We start from the raw sequence: 14,020 nt of genomic DNA on the forward strand, positions 1-14,020 counted from the left end.
CTGTGTGATCACACTCAGGATGATCTGCTCCATGACCTTCCCTGGCACTGAGGTCAGGCTGACTGACATGTAGTTCCCTGGATCCTCCTACCAACCCTTTTTGTAGATGGGTGAACCTTTTGCTGAATTCCAGCTGGGACCTCCCTGTTTAGCCAGGATTGCTTGTAAATGTTTGAGAGATGCTTCAGCTTTCTGCTGTGGGGTCAGTTGTTTTCTGTCTTCTCACAGTTTGATTACTTGAAAGAGGTGAACAGCCCCAGGAGACCTGAGACACATGAACATAAAGGGCTTCCTCACTGGTATTTCACATTATCACTGGAAGCCAAAGGCAGCTTTTTAAGATGTAGTTGGAGCTACTGTCCTAATCTCTCCAGTCTCTTGGCACCTCTGTGGACAATCCCAGCACTATTTTTATTTCAGAAGTCTGTATGCTATTTGCATATTAGCAAGAAAACAGTGACTAAAAGAAGGATAGACAGAAACTCATAAAAATTTTAACTCTTTGTGAGAAAGTTGACTGTTCACAGGCTTCAAAAGAAGGTGAAGATTTCTTTCAAGTCCAAATATGCTTCCATTGTAAAAAGGTCTGTTTGTATAAAGATTTCAGAGATAACGCAAGCTCTTAGGAATTCATAGTGAGGTGAGTCAAGGTTTTCTGCAATTGTTGTAAAAACTGATTACAGATTGCCAGATTAGAAATTCCTCCAATTATTTAAACAGCTGACACACATAAATGACCTCTTACTTTAAAAGTGGTGGTCAGTACTAAAATAATCTTAATGCATACACTTTATTATTTAAACAAATCTACATCCGAAACACAACTTGTGCAATTGAACATCTTTGGAATGTCCATAGGAATTCTAATGAAAGCATTTTTATGTAGAGCTATAATTCACAATTTTGTAAAATTGTGTAAAAACTTTTGTAAAAAATTCTGTATTTATAAATGTTTTGGTAAACCAGGTCCTCAATTCTTTCAGTACATTGAAACTAATTTTAACTGGGGGAAAAAAAAGGAAATTGAGAAAAAAGAAAATCAGATATTGTTCTCACGTGGTTGAGAACCTACAAAAAGGCCATCTTTACATTTCCTACTATTGGTGACAGGGGCACCTACTTCAGAACACTTACTTAGCAGTTGCATACTTCAAGCAAAGAAAATTGCAATCTATGGTTGTTGAATCTGTTCTTCACTTATGAAACTCCAGCCAAGCATTCTAAATTACCACAAAAATAATGGCAAACCACATGAAAACAATTATTTTTAATACCACAAGAACTTCAGAAGAAACCTTAAAACTTCCAGAGTCAAAAGAACATATTCCAGAACTTTTAATTAGAACTTGTGGTTGCTATGGGAAAAAAGTTTTCACTTCTAACCAAGCCACATTTTTCTGCATTTAATTAATCTAAAAACTGAAAAAAAACCAAAACAAACACTCCCCATCTGCCCAGTCTTTAGGTTTGCAAGAATCCAGAGTTTTATTGTCACTGAGTTCTCCACAGTTACTGTTTTCCTGTCCTAATGTCACTTTCTGTCACTAGTTAGGCAACCTGTTGTCTCAGTGGAGCATTATAGCTATTCAAGAGAGGGATTTTGGTTGGTTGGTTGGTTTTTTGTTTGTTTTGCTTGTTGTTATTTTAGAGATGGAATTTCCTGTGGCATTGATGCCTCAATTCCGAAATTAAAAGTAAATTGTCAATTACCATCCATGACTAGTTTGATTTAAATGGCATACACAGAGACACACTACTGAGCTGTATATAGTGCACATCCACAGGAGGACAGCTTAAAAATTAAACTGGACTCAGGCTTAGAAAAGCACAGGAAAAAATAATGGCTTAGCCTGTGTCTAAATCAGTCCCAATACCATATGTTTTCCAGAATATCTCTTTTTGGACTGTTAGAATTATCTGTAAGTTAAGTAAAGTACTCTGCAACAATTGCATGTTTTACTTGGTCAGTAGACTTTTTATTATTTAACAAAAAAAAAAGCTTAAAACCTCTTCAAGTGCATCAGACAAATTATTCACACACAAGACAACTCTTTCTGCCTCTGCAGCCCCCAAAATACTATACTGAGGTAGGTACAAGGGAAGGCTGCTTTCTCACCCAGATTGCTTCACAGATTCTTCAGGGTATCTCTCTTAGCCGAGAGTATTTGCTCCCAGCTATCATTGCACCTGTCTTATCACTCATGTTTGAGCAACAGATGCGATGTTGCAATTACTCTCTTCCAATGTAATCAGGGCAGGTTTCTCTCAGGCCTCCCCCAGTGTGGTACCTGTACACACCACATCGAAACAAGAACATTAAAGCAGAAATGTTGAAGTCTCAGCAGGGGAATTCAGAAGCCTGTCCCTGTTCATCCTGTAGCCCAAACCTGAAAGACTTTAACAAACATGGTTGAAAAAGCAGCAGATGGTCTTTACCAGCCCATCTCTGCACATACAGAGATTGTACATGGGCCTGCACGTGCACATGGGAATTATGCAGTTCCTTTAAAAGGAGGTCCAAGAAGTAAAATTCCCTTTCTAAATGCATTATGGAATATTAAAGTTTTGAAGTATTATTTCCTTCAGTTTGCCCATGACAATTACATAGACAGAGATCACCTGCTTATACTTTACAGCTTAAAGAAATCCAGGCACTCCTTCATAAAGAATAAAATAGATAAAATACCATAAAAATAATGCTGTTCAAGTACAGGTGCAAATGACTACTTTCTTTTGACTTTCTTTCATCTTTTCTACCCTCTACAATAGGGATTGTCTTCAAAATTAAAGATGTCTTCCTGCAACTGCTTAAATGTAGTCTTTGGCTAAAGTGCCTCTCTCAGCTCAGACTGCACTTACAATTTAAGCCATGTGAATAATATTTGAGACAGCTCTGACAGGTGAATTTCAATAATCACTCCTATGAGTATTATCCATTTCAGTAAGAGGGCCTTGAGCCTCTGTTTGTGGCCTCTGTCTGCAGCTGTCAGAGGGCATACAAATACATGTGGATAACAGCCAAGGAGGTACCTTAGAGCATTGTTTCGGATAACTTTGCATATCCTGAAACGTTTCTTCTGCTCCAGCCTGGGAGTCACTCAGAATCATTAGCCCTTGTTATGAGCTTTAGTAAGACACCACCTGCTTTGAAGAGTGTGATTGTTACTGTAGGTTCAAAATATGAATGGACAGAGGAAAGACTCCAAACCTACCTGAAAAATCTGTAATTCCTCTATATTAGTCAACAGGGAAACACAAGGTGTTAAAACATCAGATGAATTTCTCTGGGCACAACCAATTAGATTCTGAATTGACTCCAAAGTAACTGCAAATTAGTTCTCTCTCTAAATACTCTTGGCGGGGGGGGGTGGAATTTGAATGTTACTTTCATTTGAATCTGTACATTGTTTGTACTTCCAAGTGAATAGTAAAGGTGCTGTAGAATTCCTTCCTAGAATGAGCAAGTAAGTAACATACTGCACTCAGAATATCGGGTTGAAATTCACACCGTAAGCCAGAAGTTTCAAACTTCAGAAGAGTGTAAGAAGAGTTATTTTCCTGATCAACCCAGGGATCTGTGGTAGTTCCTATTCTCCAGGCAAGGAGGAGGAAACAGCATGTTGCTGTCTGCTGAAACCTCCAGAAAGTCAGTGCATGCTGCTGATGCAGACTGGGACATGACACAGCAAGTATAAGCATCTGCACAAGCAAACGGCCTCCGTGGAAAGAAAAGAAATTAAAAGTGTACCAAAGCTGCAAAATGAAACATAATTATTTCTTAGAATAGGCAACTGAAACAGGAATTAGTTGATGATTAGGTCAATGCAGAGTATCCTTCAATTGCTTGGATCCCTGCAAAGTGAAGTGAATAGTGTGCTGAATGCACATTACATAGACAATGCAAAAATAATGAAACTGCAGGAGAGATCTGCTGCTCTAACAAGTCACTACATTCTTCAGACAACAGTGAGCAGAAATAAAAACGTTCACAGCTGCCCTTTCTTCCTATCTAGGTCTAAGCCACAAGAGAAACTTACAAAGTATAAAAAGGAATATTCTCTTGTTCTCTTATCTTTTAAGGAGATAAATAGTGGTATTCATTAACGTAGCATGAATCATTTTCCTTAGTACAGGTACCGAACAAACAGAAATGTCTGTAATTTTCCAGCTAGTTATTTTCTCATAATGACACAAATGTTTAACTTGACAGGTAGGGCCATTATTATGGAGAAAGGGAAGAACAGTATGGTTATTGTATCTGAATAATTAGGTACCATGACACCTATGTGTTAAAACAAAATTGACGTAAAAGTGAAGGAGCGCAAACTGAGTTCAAGCAAACAATGATGTTTTTTCACTGATACAGATGAAAGATGCAGATTTTGTAAAGTAAACATGCAAAGTAGCCTGTCAAGTTTCCAGTAAATGATTTTCACCCCAGTTTAATCAACATGTGATTTCACCCAAATCCTAAGTTTCTCTATTTCTTGGAACATGTTTCTACACATCTCTAGCAGGCTACTGTTAACATCTTCCTACTTCACTCAAGCATGACTACAGACAAAGAAATCCCAAGAGGTTGCAAGTTTAAAACTTATTCTTAACTAAGAACATGCTGAAAGACACTTTCACCTTAAAAGATTTTTTCCTGTTTAATCAATTATGGATGTAACTGCTACACTGGCTTAGAGGAATCTGCTGTCTATGCCTTCAACATTTTAGGGACAAACAGAATAGAACATCATTGCATATGAGTCAGCAGTGTGCCCTGGCAGCCAAAAGGGCCAACTGTATTTTGAGGTGCAGAACACAGCATCAAGCAGGAAGATAAATTAAAGAAATTTTATTTCATAAGGAGTCGATTGCAGGGGAAAAAAAAAAAGAAAACAACCTAAAAGTCAAATATTCTGACATTGCAATTAGGGATTAAAGCATGACACACAGTTCAAGATTTGCCAACAAAGTCCCAAATAGCTACCCTTTATTTTTTTCCTAATCATGCTTCCTGCAATGGGAAATGATACAAAGATAGTAAGTATCCTAAAGGCACACATTTCCAGCACATATTAGTATACTACTTCATTTTTATGGTTTTTTAAATTACTCAAGAAAGTAGATGTCTTCATTGCATTTCTTGCTTTGGTATGTAAAGAATAGGCCGACAGAAGACATTTGAAAGAATAAAACACAAAAAGCTAAATTTTTCAACTGTGAAAATTTTACTTTGAGACAAATTTGCTTCAAAAGTAAGCATACCCATTACAAATGATTCACTTTCTGGCCATTTTACCCATTATCCCTATCCCAAATCATCAAGAAGATACTAAATGTTAAATTTGAATCTGTATGGGCAGGTATTTGTTGTCTCACTTCTGCTTAAGTGGTAGTTGTTGCCAAAGGGTACATTTCCTCTGAATTAAGGAGATCTGACTGCTATCACTTGTCTAAATTCCACACATTTCCTTCACAGGCTGACGACTGACAAATCATATCCACGTCAAATTACAATGCTGGCAAGCAGGCAGGTGTAAAGAAATTGGAATTCAAGCCTGTATTAGCCTTGCCCAGTTCCAAAGCTACAAAAGTTTATTTAACCTGGAGAAGCTGCCTTGCCTGCTGGGACAGCACAAGGGATGCGAGCACCCGCAAGGGTGAGACGGGACACACATGCCATACTTACGTGCAACAGCGCCTTGCAGTGGCTCCGGGAGCGCAGGGAAAGCAGCGGCTCGAAGCACGAAGGGAACGCGCTCCACGCGGAACGGGAGCAGCGCAGAGCAGCCACGCAGCCCTCACCCCCGGGAGCACGGCCGAGGGCTGCCGGGGAACACACAGCACCACGGCAGCGACGCGTGCACAAGTGAAAAGCAGGAAATCACACCGTGAATCGCCCTGCAGAATCTCTTGGGCAGCGCAGATTCAGCAAATAATGAGAGCTTCTTGCACATTAAGGACAACCCAGAAATTGGTCTTTTCACAGTAATATGAGGTTGACAAACAGCTTTGGAAAAACTGAAAGTTAACCATTTCAAATTGCAAATTAATCCTCAGGACCCAATCTTTAATATGGTTTATCAGGAAGAAACTCTTGGAAATAGAGAACAGCTATGTCCACTCCTGCACAGTAAACTAGATCTTCTAATCAAAATCTCTCCCTACAGTCAGATTAATACTTCATGAAATTTATTATATCAGAAGAAGGAAAAGAAGCAAACTCATTTAGCAAAAATTCTCAACTCAGTGTTAAGTAAAGGTTGTCTTGCAATTAGCTGTTTTACTTGTTGAGCTGCAGCCATAATTAATTCCTACAAATCATTAGGAAAAAGCACTTGCACAAACCAGAATAAGACAAACTCCCATAATTCTACTGACAATTTATATTCTCATGAGGTCCTGTAAACACAGTTATTTCCTAACATTTACATGCAATATGTGGTTCCATATTTATAGGTAAGAAAGATACCAATCTAATTCTGTTAAACTTCAGGCCACTGCACTTGAGCCTCCCAGTTACATTTCAATATACACTCATGATGAAACACTTTCTACTTACATCTACATTCCATCCATGCAAAGAACACCATTAATCAGCAAAATTTGACTATTTATATTGGGACCTCTATGAGAACACTGCTTGCACAATTAACTTGTGTTTTTTTCAATACTTAAAGGAGGCTTCTAAGAAAGATTGGAACAAACTTTTTAGCAGGGCCTGTTGCAGTAGGAGAACAGGTGATGGTTTTAAACTGAAAGTGGGTAGATTCAAACTAGATATAAGGAAGAAGATTTTTACAATGAGGGTGGTGAAAAACAGGAATAGGTTCCCCAGAGAGGCAGAAGATCACCCATCCCTGGAAACATTCAAGGTCAGGGTGGATGGGGCTCAGAAGATGTCCCTGCTCACTGCAGGAGGAGCTTGACAAAATGACCTTTAAAGGTCCCTTCCAACCCAAATTATTCTATTATTCCCTTTTATATTTCATAAAGTTTTATTGAGTTTATTTTACAGATGAGATTGACTTTCCTATGCAAACATGGGCCATTGGTACTGTGTGTTTAAAGAATTGTGGTATGTTAACTTTACAGTCTTTTAGCTTTACAGTATAAAACCTGGTTATTACAGAAGACTAAAAGCATGAGTGCTTCACATTAATTCATAAATTGAATATTTTTAACTGTCCATCTCCAGCTATTTACTCCTCTTTACAGAAAAACAACCCTAAGTATATAATAGTTATCTATGTTGTCAAAACAGGAAGCAATCTTCACCAAGTTTAATTTAAGGCCAGTCGTATTGGATTCTCTATATTGGCTTTCAAGGTCTCCAGAAACTTTGAAGCCAGTTCATCATCCACCACTCGACCATCGCTTGAAAGAGTCACTGTCATGAGTTGATGCTGTTCAAGTTTCTCATTCCCTTCTTCATCTTCCACAATCTTGAGCTCTGGTCTTGCTCGGCCCACAGCGAGGATGCAGGCCTGAGGAGGGTTTATGACTGCTGTGAAATCACTGATGCCAAACATGCCCAGATTGGAGATACTGAATAGAACAGAAAAGAGTTTCAGTAACATCAGAAATTACATATTCCCTACAAGAAATTATCTATATTCAATGACTACTATGACTTAAATCCCCTCCAAGGCAAAACCCATTAAGTTAAAAATAGATATGAACTGTTTTTAGTTGAGTACATTCACACTCTCAAGGGTTTGGAATTTTTGCAATTAAAAATAACGCACCTTTTTAGAAGTCCCATTTCTTTACAGCAATATATTCTTGCACTGCACACACTGAAGCCAGAAAGTAGGCAAGTAAAGCAGTATCTTTAAATATATTTTGCCTGTCCCTGTTCTGAGTCAAATGTCTTTTAGACTGAACTTCACAACTGCAAGTTCCAATGGCTGCTGGTATCCAGTAAGTGATAAAATTTGGGCATCCAAGTATCACTCAGGCACATGAAAGCCTCATTGTGCCTTTCTCCCTCAAACACTTCCGTCCATGTCACCACCTGTGAAGTGGTGTATTAGGAAAGGCTTGGACTCTTTTGTGACAAGTTGTCTATGGAGAAAGCTGGCCTACCATCTCCTCCTTTCTGGTTATAGTTACGGCAAAGAGTAGAAAAACGATTAAACAGCACAGAATCATGGAAGAGCTTGGGTTGGAAGGGACTTTTAAAGGTCATCTAGTCCAGCTTCCACTGCAACAAGCTTCTTCAACTAGATCAGGCCATTCAGAGCCCTGTCCAACCTGACTTTGAATGTTTCTGGGATGGGGCATCCACCACCTCTCTGGGCAACCTATTGATGGACATTCGTACCAAGTTGTGTCCCTCACGGGGCCGTATTGGGACAGTGCTGTTTCATGTCTTCAGCAGTGACACTGACAAAGGGTTCAAGTATACCCTCAACAAATCTGCACCAAGCTGAGTAGTGCTGCTGACAAACCTGAGGGATGGGATGCCATCCAGAGGGACCCAGACAGGCTCAAGTATTGGGCTCATGAGATTCAACAAGGCCAATTGGAAGGTGCTGCACCAGGGCCAGAGCAACCCCCAATATCAACACAGGCTGGGGGATGAACCAATCAAGAGCAGCCCTTCTGAGATGGACTTGGGGGTGCTGGTGGATGAAAAGCAGGTCCTGAGGCAGCAGTGCACACTTGCAGCTCAGGAAGCAAACCATATCCTGGGCTGCATCGAAAGTGGTGTGGCCAGCAGGTCAAGGGCAGTAATTCTGCCTCTCTACTCTGCTACTCTGAGACTCCACCTGGAGTGCTGCATCCAGTGCTGGCATCAGAGAATCACAGAACCATTAAGGGTGGAAAAGACTTCTAAGATCAATTCCAACCATCAGACAGCACCATGTTCACCACTACACCATGTCCTTAAGTGTCACATCCACCTGCTTTTTGAACACTTCCAGGGATGGTGACTCAACCACTTCCCTGGACAGCCTGTTCCAATGCTTGTCAATCCATTTCATGTTTTTTTTCCTAATATCCAATCTAAACTTCCCCTGGTGCAATTTGAGGCCATTTCCTTTCCTCCTCTTATTATCTAGGAGAATAAACCAACCCACATCTCGCTATAACTACACTCCTTTCAGGCAGAAAGAGAACAGTGATAAGGTCCCCCTGAGCCTCCTTTTCTCCAGACTAAACAATCCCAGTTTCCTCAGCTATTCCTCACAAGACTTGTGCTCCAGACCCTTCTCCAGCATCATTGCCCTTCTCTGGACACGCTCCAGCACCTCAATGTCTTTCTTGTGGGGATTGGCCAAAACTGAACACTGGACTCAAGGTGTGGCATCCCCAGTGCCGAGTACAGATGAAATGAACTTGGTTCATTTCACCTGGTTCACCAAGGTAATTGTTTCCCCCTGATACAAAACAGTCTAGTTTTGGCCCTCAGAATCATCACATGGAGTTTCATCCTAAACAGAGCAAGATTTTAAAAGCAATGCATTAAAAGACAGTGGAATAGCTGAGGATAAAATAGTTCTGAACCCATGCTGTATTTACCTGAAAGATCCTCCCTGGTACTCTTCTGGTAACAGTTTTCCATCTCTAGCCTTCTTTGCTAGAGCCTGAAGAAAATGAAAGAAGAAAACAGGCAGAGAAAAGAAAGAAATTAGTGTGTTGTAATAGACTAATTCTTTTTTTTTTTCAGTAAGACATTTTAAGTACCATACAGACATTAAGTCAGCAAAAGTCACCTGCTTTTGAATTTAGGGAAGCACTTCAGCAACACTTTTGTTGTATCTGCAGTGATTTGGCAGAGAGACTAGGGCACAAAACTTCATTTTCCTACCAATACTGGCTGTTCAATAAAAGCTGTTCTCTCACCTTACAAATATTGTTCCAGGTTTTACAATGGAACCACCATTCTCCCTGGTGTTTTTAGATTGTCTAGCAAAATACTGGTAAGTTCACAGTTTTCCTGTTTAAAGAAATATTTGTTTAAAGAAACTGACATGTACCATTTCAGAACTTTCTACCAGATAGAATGTATTTCTTCCAGCTAAACATTCAACTACCTTTTGAAGGATGCCTTTAAGGCCACTCCTTCTGTGATCTCCATTTCATTTGTGAGACTTTTCTTTAAAATTCAACAGAAGAAATGTTCAAATACAGCCCAAGAAGTTCATGCTATGTTCCAAGATAAGATCACAGAGTTGTACAAAACTTTAACATTTATAATAAGCATGTCAAAGTTACAAGGATACACTGAGCTTTAATTTAGGCTTTTACTCATCTCTGAGTAATTGGTGAACCAGAAGACAATAGCCATGGGAACAGCATTCACACAACAGGGTCAATATAAGCGTGATGCATTTGTGCAATTGCATTATTTGAATGATGAAAATATGGTGCCTGGATGCACATGACCTGGAAAGAAGTTAAAATTATCCTACAGCAGAAGGGGATATATCAGCAATTACACAAAGAAAGCGCCTGCCAAACTACAGGAAGACTGATAGAGGAGCAGCTGCAGTTACAGTGTGTATGTGCATGTCAGGTATGTATTTATTTCAGTAATTCAGTGAGGAAGCTGAAAAGCAAAATGATGTTGGTGTGGACACCTGCAATCTATGTAACCCAGTGTCTTTTAGAGGGAGCAGTGTGACCTGTGTCACACACATTCCGTTGGAAACGCAAGGGGAATGCTCACTATCATCACCCCACCGAATGTAACACAAGCCTGCATTTCCATCACGGGAACTGCAGGACATTGATTTGTGGTAGCAGAGGTTTGCAATACTGCACAGTATTGGGGACGATAATGAAAGCCCAACATTCAACAATGCTTTTATTCTTGGCATTCTATCACTAACCCCAGAACCATCTCAGCTGGCCTTCCTCCTCAACTAGCGAAAGGAATTGTTTTCACAACACATCCAGCATAAAGTAAGCAATATGGACTGGAAAAACCTTGAAAACACCCATTTATGAATGTTTTGTGGCATGACCCATCTTTCTCTGCTACAACTTTGTTGGCTGTTCCCCTCTGTTAGCACAGACCATTATGATTTCTGTAGTTTTTTGCAAAAGGCAAGGATTTACAAAGTGCAGTGGTGTCTAGTTTGGGGACAGTTTTATGCCCTAGGAGCTGCTTCCATTGCATTCTTCAGATGCTGCAGGCTTTTGATTAGCACTTGTTAAATGACAAAAAAAAGGCCTGTGTTGGGACATTTCACCATTCCTTGTACTTTTACCTGCCAAAAACCACTCCTTTATCTGGCAACAACTGCCACATATCACTCTGACTGGCACCTGGTCTATGCAAAATACTGCTCATTAGTCTGAGGAGTTTAATGTTACATCCTTAATTGAACTGCATATTGAAAAAAATGCAGACAGAAATATGTTTGATAATATAACTGCAAAGAGAGTAAAAAAAGCGGACACAAGAAATTTTCTGGGAAAGGGAAAAAACACCAAAAAACCAAAATCTCAAAGCCCAAGACTGGAAATACTAAAGATATAGCATTAAGTAGCTTTCTCTTGAGGATTAAAGAAATACTATTATATTGAATTGCAAAAGTCTGTACAGGTTTATTTTTCAAGCAGTCTAGCCACCATTCAACTAAATAACATGATATTATTGTTAACTAAAAATGAAGAGAGTTGCAAAATTAATACGAATTTTGAAGTATAAGTAATGCTGAAACTGCTTTAGATCCACTGCCTTTGTTATTAGTGATGTGTATCTGGGTCACGCTACATTTTCTGCTACAGAAAGCGATACAGCTGCTGTATTCCTCAGCCTGCTGCACTTTTCAGACCTACCTTTGCAGAGGCAGCAATTTCCTTTATTCCCTTGGCAGCAACATCTTTTATAATTGGCGTAATGAGCCCTCGGTCCGTTGCCACGGCAATGGAGATGTCAATGGACTGCAGCCGCCTGCAGGCTTCCCCATCCCACGTTACATTCACATCTGGCATTTGCTGAAACACAGACAGACAATAAAAAAAGACAGCTGTTAGAAGAATAACAGTGCAATGAGTTATTAAGAAAAAGGAAATGCCTTTAAGACACATAGCTACATACAGGCATTCACCAAGTTAATTAGGTTGTACTGATTTTATTTATATTTACTTTGTCAAAAACCATGAATGTATGCACCAGAAACTGAAAATGCCAGGAGAGACAGAAGTTTTTTTGGTGTTGCTAGGAAAAGAAAACCAAACTAATTACTACAAATTCCTTCACTGATACCACCTTATGATGGCCCAGCATGTAAAGCTTCAAAGCAGTGCAATTTCTCCCACAAAATAAATCACAGGATGTTGAATTTAAAAGCGTGGAAATGGACATCCTACTACACCCATGTGTTGTTTTCCACTGGTGTCTCAAGCATGACTCTCAACAAATAAAAGATGCTGCAGGTACACTCACTGTTATTCAGAAGTTCTCCTAAATGCATCAGATTTTTTTTTTTTTTGGATAGACTAAGTTAAAATTGAGATGTTTACTGATCATTTCATTTAGTTTTTTGAGTTTATTGAAATGAAGAAGGTATTCCAGAAAAAAGTATGGGAGGGACACACTATCAAAAGTGAATCTAATATCTATCTAAAGTAACTGCACTCCTAGGAAGAAGTGGTGTGACAGTACTCTCAGTTCCTATTCTTCAACACCAGAATGTAGAGTGTAAAAAAAGAAAAAGAAAAAGAAGAAAAGAGAGAGAAGAAGAAAAAGGTATGTAGTATCCTACTTTGCAAGCTAAATAAAGTTCTAGAAGTCCGACAGTTTACACAGCAGTAAGATGCCCTCAAGTGGGTGCTGTGCAACTATAACTCTTTATATAAGGTTGTTCAAAAGAGATGGTAGGGAAAGAATTTGTCACTTCAACAATTAAAGATTCATTTTTAAAGGACAGCTGCTATAGGAGCTGTTGTTACAAAGCCCAACCACTTGAGAATAATCCTGGAAGTTTTCGTTCCTTCCTCCATCCTTCTCTCTCCTTGTTCCAGAAAGAAAGAATTGCTCTACTGGGCTATTATCTAGTGAGCCCACTAGCCATTCACAAAATTCTGGCTGTCAAATGGCAAGACCAAGCTGAAACACAGAACCCATAGCTGGACTTGTGATATCCTAAGTGAAGGAGAAATTTAGCGTGTTTAAGAACTGATACAAGCAGTTTCTTGAGGTGTGTGCCAAACAATTATAAACTTCCAAACCAGCTGCAGTCAGCTCACTAAAGCTAAAAGAACACATTTTCATTGTTCAGAAATAAAATAGTAACGAAACACTCTTTGAAGAGTGCCCAGAAAAGAGTCAGTGAAACTGCATTGAATTTAAACTTGAGGATGTATTCACACCACCCAATTTCAGGGGGGGAAGGTGCAAGTGGAAGTGGGTTTTATTTTTTTAAAGCAGTTGCTCATGTCTTTTCTGAAATGCTGACAGAATGCTGAGATGTGAGCTTGATCATGAACTTGTTTCCTGATATACTGAGTTAAATCTGTTGTTTTGGTTTTTTTTAATGTATTATTTTAAAAGTCAAACAAATGCCAGCATAGATTTCTAACAAAGCAATAGGATAGAGAATTTTATTGATTACTTCCATATCAACACAACATTATTATCATCTCAAAAACTAACAACCCCTCAGAAGACAGAACACAAAACCTCTTGCTCTCTGTCTCCTGTTCCTTTCACCGGCTCTCTGGTGCAGAGATCTGTTATCCAACACTCACAGCAGTTCATGGTAAATTTTGGGGGTCACCATTTCCTCACAAAAGTTTCTTTAGGCCACCAGAAGAAGCTTCTTGTTATGTACATGTCTAACATGTACTAACATGTACATGTACTAACTAAAAACTAATGTTTTTAGTATTAACTTGCAGAGTTTTTTCCAGTCTAAATAAGGCCTCACATTTCTCTCAGGCACTTCCTTATGAAACTGCCTAGAATCCTGTCTATTTTCTGTCCAAATTGCAATTATACATTAAACTATACCTCTTAAAATTATACATTAATATTTAGTACATATTCAGCTAGAAATCATTTAAATGT

At 39.1% G+C, this 14,020-nt stretch overlaps 1 protein-coding gene across 4 annotated transcripts in view; it reads right to left on the reverse strand.

Annotated features, from left to right (window-relative positions):
* Positions 1–4,828: 4,828 nt before the first annotated feature.
* The window catches only part of PDHX (pyruvate dehydrogenase complex component X), a 37,920-nt gene continuing 28,728 nt past the window's right edge, over positions 4,829–14,020 (reverse strand). For all 4 annotated transcript variants that reach the window (XM_048306198.1, XM_048306196.1, XM_048306199.1 and 1 more), the window contains exons 9-11: positions 11,788–11,946; positions 9,520–9,584; positions 4,829–7,539 (exon numbers count right to left, since the gene is read on the reverse strand). In XM_048306198.1, the coding sequence (XP_048162155.1) occupies positions 7,275–7,539; positions 9,520–9,584; positions 11,788–11,946 (489 nt within the window). In that variant the 3' untranslated portion in view covers positions 4,829–7,274. The remainder of the gene's footprint in view (positions 7,540–9,519; positions 9,585–11,787; positions 11,947–14,020) is intronic.

This window comes from Corvus hawaiiensis, chromosome 6, assembly GCF_020740725.1.
Source record: "Corvus hawaiiensis isolate bCorHaw1 chromosome 6, bCorHaw1.pri.cur, whole genome shotgun sequence".
NCBI lineage: Eukaryota > Metazoa > Chordata > Aves > Passeriformes > Corvidae > Corvus > Corvus hawaiiensis.